General features: G+C 36.9%; 1 protein-coding gene across 1 annotated transcript in view; it reads left to right on the top strand.

Annotated features, from left to right (window-relative positions):
• Window positions 1-22,273, top strand: part of Tinag (tubulointerstitial nephritis antigen) — a 100,208-nt gene that overhangs the window by 5,758 nt on the left and 72,177 nt on the right. Inside the window, exons 2-4 of the mRNA XM_059267022.1 lie at window positions 9,689-9,752; window positions 10,396-10,485; window positions 18,129-18,243. Of these exons, the coding sequence (XP_059123005.1) occupies window positions 9,689-9,752; window positions 10,396-10,485; window positions 18,129-18,243 (269 nt within the window). The remainder of the gene's footprint in view (window positions 1-9,688; window positions 9,753-10,395; window positions 10,486-18,128; window positions 18,244-22,273) is intronic.

Raw genomic sequence — 22,273 nt, 5'->3', positions numbered from 1 at the left:
CTCACTTGGTAGCCCAGGCTGGCCTCGAACTCACAGAGATTCACCTGGCTCTGCCTCCCGAGTGCTGGGATTAAAGGCGTGCGCCACCACCACCCGGCACCCCAATTCTCTTTTTAGAAATAATAATGCAATTAATTGTTGCAATGAAGAAAGTACAGAGTAAATGCCATGAATAATGGGGAAATGTTAGCTGTATTTTTTTAAGACTAGTAATAGGTCATGTAAATGCATTATCTTCACAACTACTAAATAAGAAAGTCTCCGATAATGCTTTAAAAATTATATGAACAAACTGAAGTGATGAAACTCTCATTATTGGAGTCAATGTGATTATGTAACAGAAAATACCATTAATATGGATTGCAAGCACTTGAAATCAATGTTTTCACTATGGAATATAAATTGCTAACTATCCTTGGGGAACTAGAAGGCTTGATGATGCTGTGTCTTACTGCTGGATGTGAGTATGGATGTCACTCTTTGGAACACATGTAGTTTCCACTCAACCATATCCCACAATCCCTATTTCTTCCCTAGCCCTCTTTTCTTATTTAATACAGAGACATCTATAGTTTCTGTGAGTAGAATTCTGTCTGTGCCCAAAGCCCAACTTGTATAACCATATACATTAGTCCTGGGATACTACTGTATGTATTTTAGATCTGAAAGACAGTGACTTTTTTGGAAAGCATAAGAAGGTTCAGAGCTGCTTTTGTAGTTAAATTTGTCTATTCTGTCATATTGAAATGATTAGTAAAGGAACTAATAAAGTCAAATTACATGACCATGACAATCTATATTAATAACTCAATGATAATGTATGGGCATTGTATAGAGCTCTATGTCTGTAATCAGTCAGAGATAAGATTCTTTTTGTAAGCATTATCCCAAATAGTGTATATTTGAATGTTGTAGATAGAAATTCACTTACCACTTACTACACACAATAGATGCTTAACAGGCATTTCTTAGGTAGCATGTTTCCTAACAGCCTACTAACCCTTCTATTCCTCTTCCCTAGTAACTAATATTATCAAGTACTTACTATTGTATGTAAGGATTTTCCACACACCCTTCAGACTTTAATCTGTCAATTATTTTGTGCTCCCTTGTTTAATAGGGTAGTTACTCTGCATGGATTGTGTAGGCAGCTATGAAAAGGGGGTGATGCTTATTGCCTGTGTTCTAGTTACAGCATACGAAGAGGAAGACTCCTAAGGACCCTACTAAATATTGTTTTAGTTAGTATTGGATTGATTCCCAGAAAGTTTTTATGGTTTTTTGAATGACATATTCATGAAATTAAATAATAATCTTATTTCTGTATAATTGTAAAGAATAAATACATTTTAAAATTATTTCTGTTAATTTTTTGAGAGTATAATATAATTACATAATTTCCCTCTTAAGTTTCCTCCATTCAAATCCTTCTATATATCTCTCTTTGCTCCTGTTTAAATTCATGGCCTCCTTTTTCATTACTAGTTATTTTCATTACTAGCTATTTATGGCTATCTATATCTCTATAAATTAGGAATACACACATACATTCCTAAATACATAAATACAACCTACTGTGTATAATGCCACTCCAATGTGTCTATTTACAGGGCTGACTATTTGGTATTGGATAACCAGTTGGTGTGCTCTTCCCTGGCTAAGACAGTTTCTCCCCCTCTCAGCATTTCGTAGTTGTCTATAGTTCTTTGTGTAGAGTTGAGGCTTCTTGGGCTTTCTCCTGTCTATGTTAGCACATCTATTTGTATCATCCTTTTTTTTTTTGTTGTTGTTTTTTTGTTTTTTTGTTTTTTGTTTTTCGAGACAGGGTTTCTCTGTGTAGCTTTGCGCCTTTCCTGGGACTCACTTGTTAGCCCAGGCTGGCCTCGTACTCACAGAGATCTGCCTGGCTCTGCCTCCCGAGTGCTGGGATTAAAGGCGTGTGCCACCACCACCCGGCTTGTATCATCCTTGTTAAGCCCATGCTTAGGCAGTCATATTAATGAGACCTTATGGGCGTGGCTTCGGACACTCCCAGGATACGCAACAACCTCACAACAAACTCCCTGATCCTTTGGCTCTCATGATCTTTTACCCATTCTTCACAATGGTCCCTGAACCTTAGGTGCAGGAGTTGTGTTGTAGATGTAGTTTGTACTGGGCTCCGCAACTCTACATTTTGATCAGTTTTGTTTTTCTATAATGGTCTCTGTTGCAAAGAGACATTTCCTAGATAAGGAGGGAAGGCCAAATGTGTCTGTTGGTGTAATATTTAGAACGCAGTTAGAGGTTATGGCGGTTCAGTAAAGTTACGGGTTTTCCTTCAAATTATACCCCTATTAAACGTAGGTTCTAACAGTATTGGGTTGATAGCTAGAAAATTCTTATGTTTTTGAACATCATATTCACCAAGTAATAATTTTATTTGGCATAGCTTTAACTTCTTATTTGTTTTAGTTTTGAGATAATATAATTACAACATTTCTCCCTTCCCTTTCCTCCCTCCAAACCCTGCCATACACCACTTCCTTCAAATTCATGGTCTCTTTTTTTCAATAATTGTTATTATATAAATGCAGTATACATGTATTCCTAAATGTAAGCTTCTAAGTCCATATAATGTTTTTTTGTATATGTATGACTTCAGAGCTGACCATTTGGTGCTGATAATCAGTTGGTTTGCTCTTCCTTAGGGAAGACCACCTTTCCCACTCCCAGCTTTCCTTTGTTGTCTATAGCTCTTTATCTATATAATTTTAAAGAATAAACACATTTTATGAAGCGTGCTTTTTCAAGCATGAGGTAGTTATTAAATTGCATTGGTAGAATAGTGAAATGTCATTCTTCATTTTCAATAGATAACTTTTACATCTTTTTTCAAGGTGACAGTTTGGTAAAAGATATTGATAGTATTTAAAACCTTTAGTGTATCTCTCCTTGAAGTAATCATTGATGTGCTAATAAAAGAGTATTATAAAGCCCCATATGTTAAGAAACATATGATTTATGTGAGTAAGAAGATTTTAGCCTATAAAACAACTAGAACCACTGTAAAAGAGTAATAATATGGTGACATATCTGGACAATAGTATAATCCTACAACATCATATAGGAAGCAGATTGTCCTGCAGTGGTTAATACTTCATTCACAAATATAATGTGCCAGAAAAGGTTAGCATAGGGTTTGTGAAAACCACAATATAAATATTTTTATTTATTTAAAAATTTTCATTTTTTTCCTTTTTTTTAAATTAAGAGATTTTCTATTCATTAAAAAAAAAACAACCACAAATTCTCCTGTCCTCCCTCCTCCCACCACCCAGCATTCCCCTCAACCCACCCCACATTCCCACCTCCTCCAAGGCAAGGTCTCCTCCTGTGGGGAGTCAGCAGAACCTGATACATTCAGCTGAGGTAGGTCCAAGTCCCTCCTCCCTGCAGCAAGGCTGCATAAAGTGTCTCACCATAGGCACTAGGCTCCAAAAAGCCAGCTCGTGCACTAATGACAGGTCCGGATCCCACTGCCTGGGGACCCCCTAAACAGTTCAAGCTAAACAACTATCTCACATATCCAGAGGGCCTAGTCCAGTACTATGTGGGTTCCTCAGTTATTGGTCCACAGTTCATGTGTTTTCATTAATTTGGCTAGTTGTCTCTGTACTTTTTCCTATCGTGGTCTCAATATCTCTTGCTCACAGAAACCCTCCTCTCTCATATCGTTTGGATTCCTGGAGCTCCACCTGGGGCCTGGCTGTGGATCTCTGCATCTGCTTCCATCAGTAACTGGATGAGGATTCTATGATGACAGTTAGGGTACTCAGCCATCCGATCACCAGAGTAGGCCAGCTCAGGCACGCTCTCAACCATTGCCAATAGTCTATGGTGGAGTCTTCTTTGTGGATTCCTGGGAACCTCTCTAGCACTCTGCTTCTTCCTATTCCCATGGTGCCTTCATTTATCATGGTATCTCTTTCCTTGTTCTCCCACTCTTGTTCCCGTTCCAGCTCAAACCTCCAGCTCCCCTAAGCTCTCATTCCTCCATCCATTACCCCCTCATTCTTTACATTTATTATTATTATTATTATTATTATTATTATTATTATTATTATTATTATGTGTGTGTGTGTGTGTGTGTGTGTGTGTGTGTGTGTTTGGCTGTAGCTGTGCCACAGTGCATGCACAGAGGTCAGAAGACAACCTTCAGAAGTTGGTTTTCTCCTTCTATTGTGTGGATTTGGATATTTAGGTCGTTAGGCTTAGCAGTAAGTGTCTTTACCTGCAGAATCATCTCACCAGCCCCAAAGTACATGTTTTTAATGCACAAGTGTATTTTGCTTAAATTCTTCAGCCTAAGTTCCACCTAGCTCTCCACTCTTCCATTTCTTCACTAGAATACGGCTCTTGTGTTTGCAATTCAGATCGACCTCTCATGCTACATCAGTCAAATATAAGTTCCAATAATTAAAAGTAGAATGAGGGTAGTCTTCACATCTTAAGAAGAGATTTTGGAGTTCGAAATAGCACCTCCACTCTTGTCTATTTGGACAGAACATAGTCACATGGCCACACTTTCCAAAGAGGCTAAACATCAAAACTTGGGTTTGGTTTGGTTTTGCTGTGTGGAAATGTGCCTTCCTACACATGTGGTTCTCTTGTATGACACAAATAGTAAGCAATAATATTGGTAACAGCCACTGCAGTCTCTGAAAAAATTAAGTGTCATGTAAAAGCATGACTATCTAGATGCTTGCATTTTTATTTATGGCATAATTTCAACGAAATAAAATTGTCTCCTACTTTGAGATTGGACTTGGCTTTGTTTCCCAAACTAGGCTTTAATGCTTGACATCAGTTAATTCTCTTGCCTCAGTTTCCCGAGCACTGAGGATTCAGGTGTGCCTAAGCTCATTTTACTATCATTTTGCATATCAGTATTATAAAATAAGTTATAATTCGCTGTCCTCTCTCACTGACAAAGGGGAAAAGGTTTCACCTTGTAACTCAAGCTGGCCTGTATCTCATTGTGTGGTCTACACAGGGCTTAAACTCACAGCAAGCCTTCCTCTAAAGCCTCCCTCCTACTTACCAGGATTACAGGAGTCAGCCTGTAATACCTGACTCAGCTATAGTGCTGTCGATACACTAAAGCATATTCAGATGTCTCTTATTTAAAACATGTAGTCCATTCTGAAAAGTAATTGCTACCTCTTCAACATTCATTTTTGCTTGAGAGGGGGAGTATTTCAAAGATTTCAACTCAGAGATGTATTTTAGGTAGAATTTATGTTCCAGCGATAGCTTTTATTCCATTCATTATGGATAGGAGCAATTACCATTTCACTTAGTAGCAAAAAAGTTCACATTAGACTATAATTGCTCTCAAGAAGGGTAATTTTTCCTCTTGTTTTGTCTTCCTTTGGGAAATAATTTGTTGGAAAAAGTACTATGTGAAATTGAAGAAATATGTGAAATTAATTAAAATTAATTAAAAAAGAAAATAGTTTATTATTTACATTAATTTTTCATATACAAAGCAACTTTCCTCTATGTTTACACATTTCCTCTATGTTATGTTTCCTACATGTTTACACAGTGATTTATTAGTTTCATATGACCTAGTTACATGGTGGTTTCTATTTCTGTCCTAAGAACTGTTTAAATGAAAAACTTGAAATTTTACATTATCTTAAGGATTAAAGATAGGTATGTCAATTTTATGTAAAGTGGAAGTAGAACATACATTAATTACATCCATTCCTTCCTTATGTACAGCATCATATTTGATGGTAACGTCTAGTAACTTCAGAATTTCAAATTTCAAATACAGAAAACCAGTTATAGACTTAAAAAAAAACCCACCAACATGGAGAATGCACACACACACAAACACACACACACACACACACACACACACACACACGCACATGCACATGAACATTCATATAACTTCTCTAAGCTGGGTGAAATGTCAAGTCTTTGCACTATTAGGAATTCATTTCTTGAAAAAGAATTATTGGAGGAACACGTGCTGCTGTTAACAGAGGTTCTATCACCCTTCGAGTAGGTATCAAGTTGACAAATCTTCTTAAGTGATGTCACAGTACGCAGGATAAAGGTCAATCTGAGGTCACCAGGTCCATGATTGTGTACAGTTTGTCCTTAATGAATAATAGATAAATATGAACTGTGAGGTGAGAGGTACAAAGTGACATTGAAATATTTTAGCTCATCACCTAAATTGAATACTATTACCTTAACCAAGGTAAACTATGTAGATCCACTGTACTTATTAATAAGCTACTAATTTTGCCAATGAAATCCCATTGTTATATTCACTATGCTAATTCTGGTGCTGAAAATGTGGATAATGTAAGCATTCAAAGCAGCTACCCTCAAGTCTGGCCCCTTAGAATGCGTGCTAGTACACACCCCTGGGGTGCAGATTCCTGATTACAGCAAGTGACTGCCTTTCCTACAGTGCAGCTTCAGGCTGCACAGATATTTATAACACACTGTGATGAAGCATTTTAAAATAAATCACAGGCACCATATTATTATCTTTTTTCTTGAAGCAACGAGACCAACTATTTCCCTCTTCAAATATTTGATTTGCCTAATTCTAAAAGCTGTTAAAGTTGTAAGACTCCCTTAATTTCAGTAGTCACTAGATTTATTTTTATTTATTTTTAATTTATTTTAATTATTTTATTTTTTGACAAAACTGTTATATGTATGATATGTATAAAAATTTGGCGAACTCACTTGGAGATACTTCATATACTTTTTACTAAAAAAGTGGAATTGTCTTATGGCTCCATCATCATAGGAATAGCTCCATCTTACTTCCATCTTGGTCCTCATTGATTCGCTCTTGTGACTTCAGAGTCCTTGTATTCTCATGTTTTTTTGAGCCTTCTTTTGTATTACAACTCTCTCCCTTTCTCTCTCTCTCTCTCTCTCTCTCTCTCTCTCTCTCTCTCTCTCTCTCACACACACACACACACACACACACAGACACACACACAAACACACCTCTCAATCTTCTAAATGCAATTAAAAAATTTTTAATTAAATTAAAAAAGAGACTTTTCCTTGACTTTGTTCTTTATAATATCTGAAAGAAAAGTTTTGCTTTTTTTCTTTCATCAACTTATTCTGACAGGATTTCTCTCTTTGCTACTCTGCTGACCCTTTCCTGATGAGATCTTTGACAATTTCTCCAGTATCGGATGTAATGTCCAGATTTTTGCCTTCTTGCTCTTGATCCCTGGCAATGTCCATGACTGGCTGTATGGGTTTGTTTCCCATTACTTGCTAAACATTGATAAACAGTATGAAAAAAGAAACTTAGAGAGGAAAGGGTTTATTTCATTTGACAGCTTAAAATACATCATCCCCAGAGGTCATGGTAGGCATTCAAGGCAGCAACCTGGAGACAGGAACGAAGACAGAGGCCATGGAGGAGTGCTGCTTGCTGGATTGTTCCTCATTGCTTTCTCAGTTTGTTATCCTATACCACCTGCCTATTGGTGGTATTGCCCACTGCGGACCTTCCCATATCAATCATTAATCTAAAATTGTCCCACGGATTGCCTACAGCCTACTCTGATGGAGATATTTTCCAAGTTGTGGGTACCTGTTCCCAGATGACCCTTGGTGTGTCAAATTGAAATAACAACAACAACAAAACTAACCACTGTGCCAGCCTTTTGGTTCATAAGAAATTCATTTCTTTCAGATTCAACCTCTATTGAATTCCCTGTTTCCTTACAGGCCATTCATTTCCAGTTTCTTCTGAATGTTTCCCATCTGGAGTGCTTTCAGCTCAGTCCTGGACAACTTTTTCTTGCCTAAATATACTGCTGAAACAGACATGTAGTCTTAGGTTTTAAGAAATACATAATGTATATTTTCATTTCTGGATTTCTATATACTACTATCAATTCCCCAATTTAGATGCTTAGCCTACATTTAATATGAATCTAAAATATACAAAGCAGAACTGAAGTTTTCTGTGTGTTAAGTAAGTACTCTACCACTGATACAAACCTCCAGCCTTAGAATTCTTTATGTCATGGTACTATCTGATTCTTTATTCCAGTAATAGCTGTTCTGACTCATTATTAAAACTACCTCACCTGTGTAGTAATTAACTCATCCATTCTTATGCAAATTTCATAGCTGTTTATCTTAATAACTGAATAGTATTCCTTTGTGTAAATATACCACATTATCATTATCCATTGAATAGTTGATGGGCATCTAGGCTATTCCCAATATCTGGTTATTATGAATAGAGCAGCAATGTACATAGATGAGCAAGTATCTCTGTAGAAAGATGTATAGTCCTTTCAGTATATGCTTACAAATGATATAGCTGGATTTTGAGGTAGATTATTCCCAGCTTCCTGAGGAGCTACCACACTGATTTCCATAGATATTTAAAATTTTTTTTTTTAAATTCAGGATTGTTTTAACTATCCTGGTATTTTTGTGTTTCCATATGAAATTGAAAATTATTTTTTCTTTTCAATTTCTGTAAAGAGTTATATTGGAATTTTGATGGGGATTACATTGAATCTGTAATTGCTTTTGGTAAGATTGACATTTTCACAATATTAGTCCTAACAATTCAAGAACATCAGACATCTTTCCATCTTTTGGTGCCTTCTTTAATTCATTTATTCTCCAAGGAACTTAGGTCTTCAAGACAAATGACTGTAATTTTACTGATTCCATGATTTTTTTCTCATGGCCCAAAACCCTGGAGAAAAAGTAGTTGTCAGGTGAATTCAGTTATTGTATTGTATTGCATTGTATTGGAGCATTACAACTTTGAACTTGGGTCATCTGTTGTAATTATACCCATTTATAAGATCTGATTAAAATTTAAAAATAGGAAATGCCATAAATTGACTCAGTGTTTACACATTACCAACTTAAACATTTTTAAAGCAAAGCTAGTGATTAACTCCCTGATAATCTAGTTTTCAATTCTTACAATCCTGTTTTGGAGTGTAATGTCCACTGTAAAAACAAAACCTCACAGAATGAGCACAGAAGAATTTGGTATATAAACTTTAACATAAACCAGATGAGTGCTGCTATCAGATTGGCACTAAGTATTTTTTACATTCTAACAACTAAGGACAATTGTAGATGACTTGATGAAAATATGGTTTATTCAGTTCAGAATGTCTAGATGTAACCAACCGTCTTATTAAATAAGAAACACAGAACCAATGCAAAGAAGAAAGCCAAGAGGTCAGAGCTAAGAGCAAAAATCTTACCCTTCCTCCTGTGGTAGTCCTACCTCTCCGAACCAGAGCTACTTCCTGTGTTAAAGTCTTTATATAGAGTTTCTGTTCTGCCTTCTCATTAGTTGTAAACCCAACCACATGACTGCCTTGTCACAGCCTGTCTGTATAGACCTCCAGGTTTTCTATGGTTGGTATTGAGATTAAAGGCACATGTATCCAATACTGGCTGTATCCCTGAACACACAGAGACTTACCTAGCTCTGCCAGCAAGTGCTGGGATTGCAAGCGTATGCCACCACTGCCCTGCTTTCCTATTGCTTGCTAATAGCTCTGACCCCGGGCAACTTTATTTATTAACATACAAATAACATTTTAATGCAAATAAAATATCACCATATTAATGTTCATTCGTTTACATGTCCTGTTATCAGGTTGCTCCAGAGATAGCCAACATTATGAAGAAGGATCAGTAGTTAAGGAAAACTGCAACTCCTGGTAAGTGATCTAAGTGGTACAGAACAGAGCTCTAGTGTTCGTGTATTTCTTCAGGAAATCAGAGGAAATCTTCTGATTAAAGCATACATTTAAACGCATTTAGGCAAAAAATCACATGCCATAAGACATACATTTTCAGAAGCATGAAAATAGTTTTGGAAATGTAATTATATATGTATTTAATGCAAGCTTTAAATTTGATGTTTTTATAGTAAGCCTTCTCCATATATCAAGTACTCATTAAGCATATTCTAAATTATAAATGTTTTGATAGACTGCCAACAAACCGTGGTTATTTTTGAGCACAGTAAGTACACATGAAAACATGCTGCTTAAATTGGATTAGCCTGCAGAAAAATTTTCAAATACAAGTATATAAAATCTATATTTTAATTTACTTTTAAACTTTATAGAATATGGGATCATGTCAAGTGTAGTTACTTAAGAGGATAAGAGCACACTGACTAGCACCTAATGCAGGTTTTATGATTTATTTTCTCCAACGATCAAACAGCCACATCGATAACATTAGTCAAGAAATTTGTTCCATGACTTACTTAACAATGTACCACTCTTGTTACTATTCTGAGAACATATTCTGTAAAGGTCAAAGGACTTTTGTAATTTTTTTTTGTCTTTACAGTACATGCTCAGGACAGCAATGGAAATGTTCCCAGCATGTGTGCCTTGTTCATCCAGAGTTAATTGACCACATCAATAAAGGGGATTATGGGTAAGTTCATCTTTCAGTATAGGCTTCTTGGCATTCTCATTTACTCAAAACACATACTGTGTGTCATTTACTTCTAACCATGGTCATTAATTATAAAGAAAGATTGGGAAAGAAATATGAAGGAAGATTTTTAGAAACATGTGCATTTAAGTTGTAAAAGGTGAACATTAAATGGTTAAAATATAACGTGTAAGTAAAAATTAAAACATAGATGTTAGCCTTAGAATGCTAGGAAAGATCAGTGTCATTGTGTGGTTTTGAGAGACTGAGAGAACAGCCCACTGTATACATGATAGGTAAAATCAGAAAGTTGAAAAGACTGACTCATTTTTCTCCCTGTTATTGCCTTAACCAAGCTAAACCCATGCTCAGCTATCCTAGGTAGACTATGAACTCAACCAGATGGTGTTCTCTCTTGCCAACACCCATAGTATAGCACTAATCTACAGTTTCATGGAAATGACTGACATTTAATCAGTTTTAGTTACATTGACATCATTGTGGAGGTGTACTATGTTGCTAGCAACTTCAAAATTAAAAATGACCAAGAAACACTAGGAATATCTCTATGCTCAGCTGAAGACTATTAAATTAGGTTGCTTCTCCACTTACATACAAGGGAATCCGATGTAGACACTCATATTTGTTTTCTTTACAGAACTGAATGAAAGTGGAATAACTTGGATAATCTATGCCTTAAAATTTCTCCATTGCCACTTACCAGTCTATATGCCACTGAAAACATTATTGACATTCTGCAAAATACTGGACATAAAAAGACCATATTGAAGCAACTAGAAAAGTGAAGTAATTTTGAGATGTTTACTTTTAAAGACCTTTTGAAATTACAATTTTAGAAATTTGTGTGTGTGTGTGTGGAGGAGGGTGGGAGCAGGATGGTTGTGGTATGGTGCTTATGCTGTAGCTCATGTCTACTATCAAAGCAAAACTTCTGGGAGTGGGCTTTCCCCTTCCACCATTGGACCCCTGGCATTGAGCTCCCTACATCAGACTTGGTAGTATCCATTACCTTCTGACCTATCTCAAAGGCCCCTGACATACATTTTTTGAATATAAGTACTATTTCTTTCAGGTATAAAATTTTATGTCTCTCAAGACAATGCTGACACTGGATTTCAGTGTATCTAAAGTATTTTCCTGGAAGACACAAAGCACAGAAAGTCACATCTTTTGACATTAGTATTCTGAAGTCATTCACAAGTTCTCTGTATGATGTGTTTGTTTAACCAGTGTTTTAGGTGATAACTTGATGACACCTGAGTATTTCTAGGGAAACCAATTATGGGTTCCTGTGCCTAAATTATATCCAAGTCATTGAAAAGGCCTGACAAACACAAGAGTATGTGTCATCTTGATAAATGACCCTAGTCAGGTTTCTTAAAGGATTCAAATGCTCTGCCTAAGCAGCACGCATTTCCAAGAAGTCATAAGAGAACTTCCCAGCTTCCAACTGTTACAGCATGCATGGGAATCACTCTTGAGCAAGCTGGAAAGCAAGCATTCTTAAGAACATAGATATTGTTGGACACCTGCCTTCCTCGGAAGAAGAGTTTTCCTTCCCTTATTTGCTTGTTTGAGTGTAATGGAGGGCTATTTATAAGGCATAGACTTTCTACTTTTGTATAAAACCTTAAGACATGTGACTTACAAATATACAAGCTTTGCTTCTCCAAATCTTCACTGTATTTTAAGGTCAGGTCTGTATGTATTGTACATAATATACTATAGTGCATATTTATCCACTTTATTTATTCATGTGTTTATTTATTTATTGAGACAGCATTTTGCTGCATAGTCCAGGCTGATCTAAAAGTCAAGGCAATCTTTATTGTTTGCCCTCCCAAGCTCTGGTATCACAGGCTTGATACACTATGTCCCACTTTTCTGTATTATTTTTCATGGCAATAACTAGCAAAAAATGTCTTCCTTTTATTGCATTGCTGAAAATATAAATAAATATTTTTGCCCTAAACTAATTTATCTTCTACTTGAAGAGCCAACAAGCCATACCATTAAAAAGGGCCAGAACATAAAGCCACATTAAAATTGTACAAATAATCCTCAGTGAGTTAGAACACTAAAGGAGATACATACCTGTTATATTTATCTAAAGCTGTGAAGAAAACACTCCAGGGTCAACACTTTCAAGCTTAATCTTAATCATGCTTAGTAGCTCAAACCCACAATTCCAGTCATTGAGAGACTGAGGCAGGAGGATCACTATGAGTTTGAGGTCAATCCGAGTATGAGATAGCCAGTCTGGGCTACAGAGTGAGACTCTGCCTGAGAAACTAAACTAAGAACAAAACACAACAAAGCACGTTCTCTTAAATTATGTATGCCAGTAATTTGGAATGGATTCAGCTGGGGCTTTGCTTTTTAAAATTTTATTAGTTCTTTGAAAGTTTCATATGTGTTTTGATCATATTCACTTCTCCCCAACAAATCTCAAATATCCCTGGCTATGTGGTCTTCTACTAGAGAGTGGTGGTTGACTTACAAGGAACTATACTCTTAGGGAAAAGTCTTTCCCTCTTCCAATACCTAATAATTGCCAATAGCTCTACAGCAAGGGATCAGACTGTGTGCCCAGATCCTCTCTGCTTACTGAGATTTGGTCTGGCTTGGGCTTTTATGGGTTTTATTCATGCTGTTGAAATCCTGCGAGTTCATGTGTGCAGTTACCTTCCTATGTCCAAAGATTATGTTTCCTTATAGTTATCCCTTGCCACTTGGGATGTGGTTTGTGATATGTTATGCTTCCTTTAGTGTTGAATATTCTGTAGTCTCTTATTTTCTCCTCTTTGACCAGTTGTGGGTTATTGTCTACTGCAATTAGGAACATCTCTCACGAAGGATAAGAGAAGTATTAATCTATGGGTCTAAATATAAGTCATTAGGAGTCAGTTTACTATTAAGTCCTTTAGCAACATTTATAGCCTTTTTATCTCCTAGAGCCTATGATTTGTTTCATCATAGGTTCTTGGTCTGACAATGATGACAGGTATGGGTTTTATCCTGTGGAATGGTACTTATATCTAAGCAGAAAGTGATCGGTTATTCCCATGATGTTTGTGCCACTATTGCATCAGTGGGCATGTCTTGCCAGGCCAGTCATTATTGTAACTCAAAAGATGAATATCTGGGTGTTATTGATGATTTTTTTCTACTCTGGTAGCATGCAAAGCACCTTCTAGCACTTATGTAAACTATCCAATAGGTATAAAGATTTCAGGTCTGTATCAGATTGATTTTTGCAATGTTTGTCAAGCATCTGGTATTTTCAGCAATAGAGTCTTAGTGTTAAGTTCTAGAGGGTAAGAAATAGCAATGGAAATAGACTGTGATAGCTGTGGCTGTACTGGACCTCATCAGCCAACCACACCAAATGAAGTAACTCAAACATAGTGCAGAGCTTTTTATTTGTTACCCTCTAGTTGGGTTGAGTAAGGGTGTTATTTGGTTCTTTTTCAGGATCTTAATTTCTAGGCTGAATTTTTTTTTTTTTGGTGTTTTAAATTTTTTCCTCCTAGTTACTTATTCTTTCACTCACTTTGGTAACTTTGTTGTCTGTCTTGATTTCATAACTGTTTTTGTACACATCTTAAAATACATTTCTCATCTGTTTATTTGAGTTTCTTTTGGTCATGGAACCTTATAAAAAGTAGAACTCTGAAGTTTTCCTCTGGCAATTATGCTATCTTGCTATCTTTGTTTTGCAGTACTGAAAATCTATTAACTGTGGGTATGTCAAGGTGAAATGGTGTTTCATATGTTTTGTTTCTTTTTGTGTTTTTCACCTCCACTGGAGAGGATATGTCCTCCAGTTTTTAAAAGTCCCCCTTTCCTTTTGCTTTTGTTTATTTTATGTACCTTCTCCTTGTGTGCTGGATTCCTTAGGAACTATATTTGGGGGAAATCTAGTGTAGTAAAGATTATGAGGGTTTGATAAAGGTCTTGGTGACAGCTTAGCTCTATTCATCAAGATACTATGCCAAGGTTCATCATAAACATCATCTGCACAGCCTCTTTGTGGTATGGTCTAGATGGGAGTGTGTGGTTGATATATTGTGCACCCCAATAAACTTATCTGGAGGTCAGAGAACAGAAGAGCCACTATATTAAACATAGGTTTAGGCAGTGGTAGCACATGCCTTTAATCCTAGCATTCTGGAGGCAGAAATCCATCTCGATCTCTGTAAGTTCAAAGCCACACTGGAAACAGCCAGGCATGGTAACATACCCCTTTAATCCCAGGAAATAATGGCAGGGGGCATAAAGGCAGGAAGCATGAGGACCAGGAACTAGAGTCTTGTTAAGCTTTTAGCTTTTAGCAGCAGTTCAGCTGAGATCCATTCGGATGAGGCACAGAGGCTTCCAGTTTGAGGAAACAAGATCAGCTGAGGAATTGGCAAGGTAAGGTTGGATGTGGCTTGTTCTGTTTCTCTGATCTTTCAGTGTTCACCTCAATATCTGGCTCCCAGGTTTTTTATTAATAAGACTGTTAAAGGAGTGTTAGTAATCTCTGGCCATGTCTGATTCTGTGTTACTGTGATAAAACTCTGGTCAAAAGTGACTGAGAAGACAAGAGTTTATTTGGCTTATAGCTCACAATTCAACATGGAGGAAAGCCAAGACAGGAACTCAAGGCAGGAATCTGAAGGCAGGAACTGAAGCAGAGACTATGGAAGAAAAATGCCTTTTGGTTTTGCTCTTAGATATAGCTACTTTATATACTCTAGGCCCATCTGGCCAGGAATAGCACAGCTCATGGAGGGCTGGGTTCTCCTGCATCATTAACAATCAAGAAAATGCCTCATAGATTTATTCAATTGAGACAATTCTTCAATCAGCTTTGCCTTTTCCCAAGTGGTTCAATTTAAAGCTATCCAGGACACTCCCGTCTTTCAGTTCTTACAACACTTTAGTTTCTGTCTACACTGTTTGTGGTCTGCTCTGGAAGCAGTGATATAAGCTCTATCACAGTCTCCCCTGAATCCTAGTGGATCTCTTGCTCTTGCTGTAATAGAGAGGGTTGGGTGATGATGAGTTGTACAGATGTTCCAGCTTTAAGTCCCTTTACCTTTTCTCTGGAGCTGTGCCTGAGGGCTGATGTGCCTCTGTTCCTTGATGGTGGATTTAGGCAGGCTGAGTTTACTTTTTTTCTCATTCTTGAATCTTGTTTATTTTTTCTCATATAATACATCCTGATAGAAATATCCCTTCCCTAAATTCCTCCACCTCCTGACACCTCCCCTCTCTCTCAGTTCCACTCCTCCTCCATTTCCCTTCAGAAAAGAGCAGGCCTCTTAGGGATATCAATAGAACAGACATAACAAGACACAATAAGACTAGGCAAACACCCTCATATCAAAGCTGGACAAGACAACCCAGGAGGAGGAAAAGGGTCCCAGGAGCAGGCAAAAGAGTCAGAGACACCTCCACTCCCACTGGTAGGAGTCTCACAAAAACTTTTTGCACAGCTCTCAGCTATTCCCTCAGTCTGGTTCTATGGACCCACAGTCTGATTATGTGCTCCTTCAAACAATGCATGGATGTAACATCATGAGCACTGGAATTCTCTCTTTTTTAGGTTTTCCCACACTCTTCTAGTATTTGCTGATAGTCCAATTTCCTCTTTAGTGGTTAAATTCAGCCTGCAATTTGGGTTTCCAGCACAGCCAACAAATTCTCCAAGTTCTTACAGGGCCAGTTTCTTAGGTCCTCATGTAATTCTTCTTGGAAGGTTGTGGCTCTACACCACTTCTGGGTGTTTCTCATTGCTCTGCCTTCTTTGTGGACAAAAGCCCACCTAGTCTTAGTTCTTCAGTCCATAACTCTTTCTCATATTTCTTCTATTATTGGCTTTTTATCTTGACTTCCTTGCTTTTAACGGGTCTCAAGGATACCATTTCCCCAGAATTGAACTCAAAGATGCCACATGCCTTGCAGGAACTCTAGGGGAAGTGGAGTCATTGCATGCCCTCAGCCAGTAAGAGGAAGATCTCTACTGTTATTGTTTTTGTTGTTGTTACTTGTTTTGTTTTTTTAGGTGTATTTATTTATGTAGATTTATCTGTTTATGTGTATGAAGTGTTTTGCCTGCATGTATATATACATACTACATATGGTCTGTAATACCTAGAAGCTAGAAAAGGACCCAGAATCCCTTGGATCTAGAATTATGAGCCACCATGTGGGTGGTGAGAACTGAATTCCGGTCCTTTGCAAAACAGCAAATGCTCCTAACCACAGCTGAACCATCTCTCTTGACTGTCTTACTATGCATCCTTGGCTGGCCTAGAACTCACTGTATAGACCAGACTGGCGTTGAACTCATAAAACCTCCAGAGTTATGGGATTAAAGGCTAGAGCCACCACTCCAGAAAAGTCCCTCTATCTTATATTTTTAAATGCTTTTCATTAAATTGAGTTCTGTTTAAATGATCCCTCAATGTCTGTTTGGAGACTACTAATGCAGGGCACCCCCTGCCCCCAAAATCCCTTTGCCCAACAGGTTCTGTTTGTTTTCTAAATAACATGACATGTACAATACAGGTCCAGAGGTTTCCACCTTGAAATTCCTTAGGTGTTGCAGATTTTGCTCTAAAAATATTACTGAGAATTGAGTTGAATTTCTAATCGCTCAAAAGAGCTTGTCACATTATAAGTAATTTTGATAATAAACACAACAAAGTAGAGTATAGACCTGTTTTATATACTGAAAGCATTTGTCTGCAATGCAGATAGTTTGGATGAGCAATGTTTAGATGCCTGTCAAGTGTCCAGTGTTCAACCACTATCACCTACTGGAGAATTCTATCTTCAAATTTCCTTATCACATTTTGAAAATAAGGCATTATTTTCTAATCAAGGTAAAAAAATAAGTCTCTAGAAAAACATGCATTTTAATAGGTAATTTCTAAATAATGAACTTAATATGTTTGCCAGTAACTATTAGTGGTTAACACTGGATACAAATTAACTCACTTAACTTAATGTCTAATTAACAGTTGCTGATATAATCTCTTTAAAGTAGGATGATGAAGGTTGCCAAGCAGCCACTCAATGGTGGAGTACTTGCATGTATGCATGCAGTCCTAAGTTCAGTCTCCAATACTGCAAAAATGAAATGTATAGCTAGCTAAGTTTTAATTTTTCATAGGTGCTTCTGTTTCCCTGGGAAACTTCAAATGTAAATTCTGAAGGCACAGATTGTCCTCTTTAACCTGTCAGGTCTTGTCTGTGGTGTCAGATTCCCCTCTAAAGATCAATTATGCACATTTAAAGGAAACTGCATATAGTAGCATTATTAAACTTAATCCTTTTATAGAATACAAATATCTCATATTCCTGGTTTTAACATATAATTATGTGGCCTCATATTTCTTATATCAATCATAACTGAAATAGGCCAAATCCAAAACTAGTGTTTCATGTACTTGATTTTAGAAAAAAAAATCAGTGTTGCATCTATATGAAGACTATCCACCCTGTACTGATCATTCGCATATTTTGAGATCCCATTACTATATAATTTTCAGATCTAGAAATAAACATGTATTTATAAGAGTGATATCAGTGTAACCTATACATATTTCTCTGCTTCATTTGTAAGGTAGATGGACAGCACAGAACTATAGCCAGTTCTGGGGAATGACTTTAGAAGAAGGGTTCAGATTTCGCCTTGGCACCTTGCCACCTAGTCCCATGCTTCTGAGCATGAATGAAATGACAGTAAGTGTTCCTTTTCGATTCATGAATGTACACGTGTTTTTACAGGTGAACTCATGTGTATATTTGAAGAAATCTGAAATATAACATACAGTTTTGATTTTTTAGAATCATGAAAATGAAACATTTGGTCATATAAAATAAAAAGAAAATCCCTAAGTATAATAACCATTATATACCTATAAAGTTTGTGTGTCCTTTAAGCGATGATTGGGTGTTCTGTTTCATTGTCAATAATTTCATAGAAATACTTATTTCTGCTGAAGGGTTGGCTATTCAATGCTTTCAATGTCTAATCTTGATTGTCAAGTTGATTTGACTGAGGAGGGTAAGTCTGTGAGAGTGCTTTCAGAAACTATAAATTAAGAAAGGAAGACAACTACATATTACAAAAAAGTTATCAAAATTACATTACAATATTCAATCCATTGGTATATAGCAAATTCAAAGAAAACATTCCACCATCCATCCCATCTCAGTGACCCCAAAGTTTTATACTTAATTTACTTTCTTAATTAAGGAAAGGTGCAACTATAATTATCTAGTATTTAACTTGATCCAACACCACAGAAGGATAAAATATTACCTAACAATTGAGACATTTGGGTGCCTGGACAATCACCCAAAGTTCCTTTCCATGTTGGGGCTTCCATCTTCAGCCTACAGGCCTAGAATATCAGGCAGACTTTTCAATGAAGCAGGAAATTTGAAGGACTGCCTTGCCATGTACTGGCAAAGTTTGTCAGTCCATCTCCTCTGTGTCCTGCAGAATGTCTGGGAGACTCTTCTGTGAAGCAAGAATCTCAAAGGATTGTCCTGCCTTGTTTTGGCAAGGTTCAGCAGTCACTTTCCTGTGGGTCCTGCATGTCCAGTCTGCACAGCACACAGTCAAGTAGAAAGGCAAAAGCAATTTCTTGCCCAAATTGCTAATCTTGCCACAATGAAAGCAAACTCCTATGGAGTTTTTTCGATTCCCATCATCCTTTTATGAAGTAAATTGGTGCTGCCAGGAGCAGATGTATCTCATTATCATAAAAAGAAGCCAATCTTAGGTGTGTACTCCATGATGATTAGAAGAGATTTGTCCTCAAAAGTCCTCAAGCTGCCTTAAAGAATATATTTGAGTTTTGCCTGGAGACCTGCCACACTTATTTGTGAAATCGTGCTTCTTAATATTTTCATGTTTCCTGCTTTTGCACAGGTAGTCAGTTTTTCATCTTACTACCTTTACAGGGACCACAGATACTTATCACTTAGTGTATAGTGTTTCCTGGGCACACACACTTTCAAGTTGAGCTATTTCTTTGAGGTCTACTACTACAGTCCTGAGCAGAGTGGCTTACAGTGGCACTGCAGGGCAGCTTGGCAGTCTACAATAACGGCATCAGGCTCCAGATGCCCAAATTCTCTGAGAATTCTGCTGTTACATGAATTGTAAATTAACTAGTGTCTGTTAAACATCCAGCCCAAGCTTTGTTTTCCAGGCAGATGATCACCCCAGTTAAGTTCCAATGTAGATGCCAGCATTGCTAGATCATAACTAGTATCAGAGAAAATGATACCACCTGATGTTTATTGAGCAAATATGTGCCAAGCATGCAAATACCTTCATGCTTCATCTCATTTAATTGCTACAACAGCATGATGTTCTGGGTACTATCATCACTGAGTACTTTAATGTCAAGCAAACTAAGACTGAGTGAGCCCAAGTCACCCTGAGACTGAACAAGCAAAGTTCTGCCTCAGAATTCATTAATTGCAAACCTTGTCCGTTGCACCTACCCCAATAGTCTGTAGTATAAGTAGGTCCAGGTAACTTTACTCAATTCACATTCAATATAGAAAAGAAAATGTTTAATCTCCTACCAAGAGTTATTTTTCATAGGTGTTCAGTTTAGAAATAATTTAGGATCTTTTACAACTAGTATAGCAAAATCTTTAGCAGCATGGCTCATTTCATGGTTTTTAGTGACTTGATTTTATGCTCAACTGGAAAAAATGTTTTTTTTTTCTTTGTGGTTTTTCTCTTTCCTTTTTGCCCTTAACATTGTTTAAGTAAAAAAAAAACAAAACACAACAACTCCATTATAATGGTTATTCTTCATTTTCTTTCATTGAGGGACAGGGTGAGCCTAATATTTATATGTGTAAACATTAATATACTTTTCCTTAAGAATGTTTCCAACATTTACTTTTCAATCTTTAACTTTTCAACTTCTGATAATTTACTGTAGTCTAGAAAAACACATGATAGAGTTTTTCAAGTTGCCACTCACCATAGTAGACAACAGAACATTTTATTCTCAACCATTATTGGATCATGGGTATTTGCCTAAAAGTTTCTGTGGCAATATATAAATGAAAAACAATTTTAATGATTAGTGTTCTAGGAAAGTTTAAAGTTCCTAGTTGTTAAGTAATTCCAAGAAAGCAGCAAGGACAATTCAGCTGACTTCCAAGGGTTCCATTGCCTAATTATAACATATGACACAGAAATAGATTCCGATTTCTTGGGCACAGTAGCTTGACGGCTAAGTTTCTAAGTGTTAGAATTGTCTTCAATATTAGTCAAGTGGGAGAGAATAGAAACCACAGCAAGTATATATGGGAGGGACATGAGGTCAACATGAACTGAATTAAACTGGTACCCATACATAGGCTAAAGATGTAGCCTGGTGACTATACAATTAATACCCAATAAATGATATCAAACTGACTCAAAGTACAATACAAATGGACAATTTATGAAGTTGTATGTCTGAATAACTGATATTTCCTTCATTTAAAAATTATTTTCAGCATAGGATGGACTACATATGTAAGAGGGTTGTTGGTATAAAATCCTGTAGAGGAAAGACTATACATTAGTGAGGCTATTGTTCTTTGTAGTTGCCAAACCATGATATGATTCTTGGTGTGCTAAGAAAATGATTTGCATCCTAACCCCAAAATCTCTCTTATTCTTTGGCCACATTGCCTAGATGAGTGTTGGAATGTAAAAGCCTTTACTCTGCATTGGAAAAATGAGTGTTGAATCATCCTTAATTCTTGGATAAGCTCGTCTCGTCCCGATTTCGTATCCAGGCTATATTCTTTGGCTTAAGTTACAACTGTCTGTAATAGACTACTGAACTTCAGTTAGAGAAATATTGATGGGTGTTATACAGGTATTTACACAATAAATTAAAAACTCTGTTGCACTCATGAACTAGCAACAGCTTAGGTTCTCTGCATAAGACCTGTACAGGATCAAGCCAGTTAAAATACTATCTTGAAGGGGAGAAGAACTCATGAACTTCCACCCCTAACTGAGGAGCTATTGACAGTGGATGGCTTCTGGGGAAGGGAGAGTCAGTTTTCTTCACAGATATTGCCACTAGCTAGTTGACTATGCTACAGTAGACAGTCCTATACCTATGAACATGGGCAGTATAAATTGGACTTTGTGGGTTATTAAAAAAGAAAAAGATAACAAGTTGTGAAGGAGTTGGGAGTGGAAAGTGGATCTGGAAAGAGTTAGCAGGAGTGGGGATTGAATATGATCCAAAATACATGGTGTGGATTTCTCAAAGATTTAATAAAAATGTATTAAAAATTAATTCAGAAACAGCTTCAACTGCATTTTTCATGGGTTGTAATCAGTAACAATGAAGAATAGAAATATGTCAAAAGTGTGGGGTTAGAAAGGCAATTTTGGGATTTAGGGGATGACTTTCCTGTATGTGAATTGAATCCTATGCGAGGGCAGATAAAAAGCAAGTAAACATATTCTCTCTGGGCAAAAGCAGAGCATTGAGCAGAAGGAGAAGGAGCAAAAGGGAGAAGGTTGAGAGGGATCTGGCCTGCACTCTGAACCTAGGCTTCCTAGGGTAGCTGAGAGCTAGGAGACCTGTATCTCAGCTGCCTCCAGATGACGTTGTAATAAACAGCTCATCATATCTGTCTTCTGAAGATTCATGCTACTTATAAGAATATGGAGAACATGGCAGTTTTTATTTCATCAACTTTTTAATGCAGCATTTCCTAAATTCAC

Source organism: Peromyscus eremicus, chromosome 7, assembly GCF_949786415.1.
Source record: "Peromyscus eremicus chromosome 7, PerEre_H2_v1, whole genome shotgun sequence".
Taxonomy (NCBI): domain Eukaryota; kingdom Metazoa; phylum Chordata; class Mammalia; order Rodentia; family Cricetidae; genus Peromyscus; species Peromyscus eremicus.
Note: the sequence above shows the minus strand (reverse complement) of the source record. Positions and strands in the feature narration are given on the sequence as shown.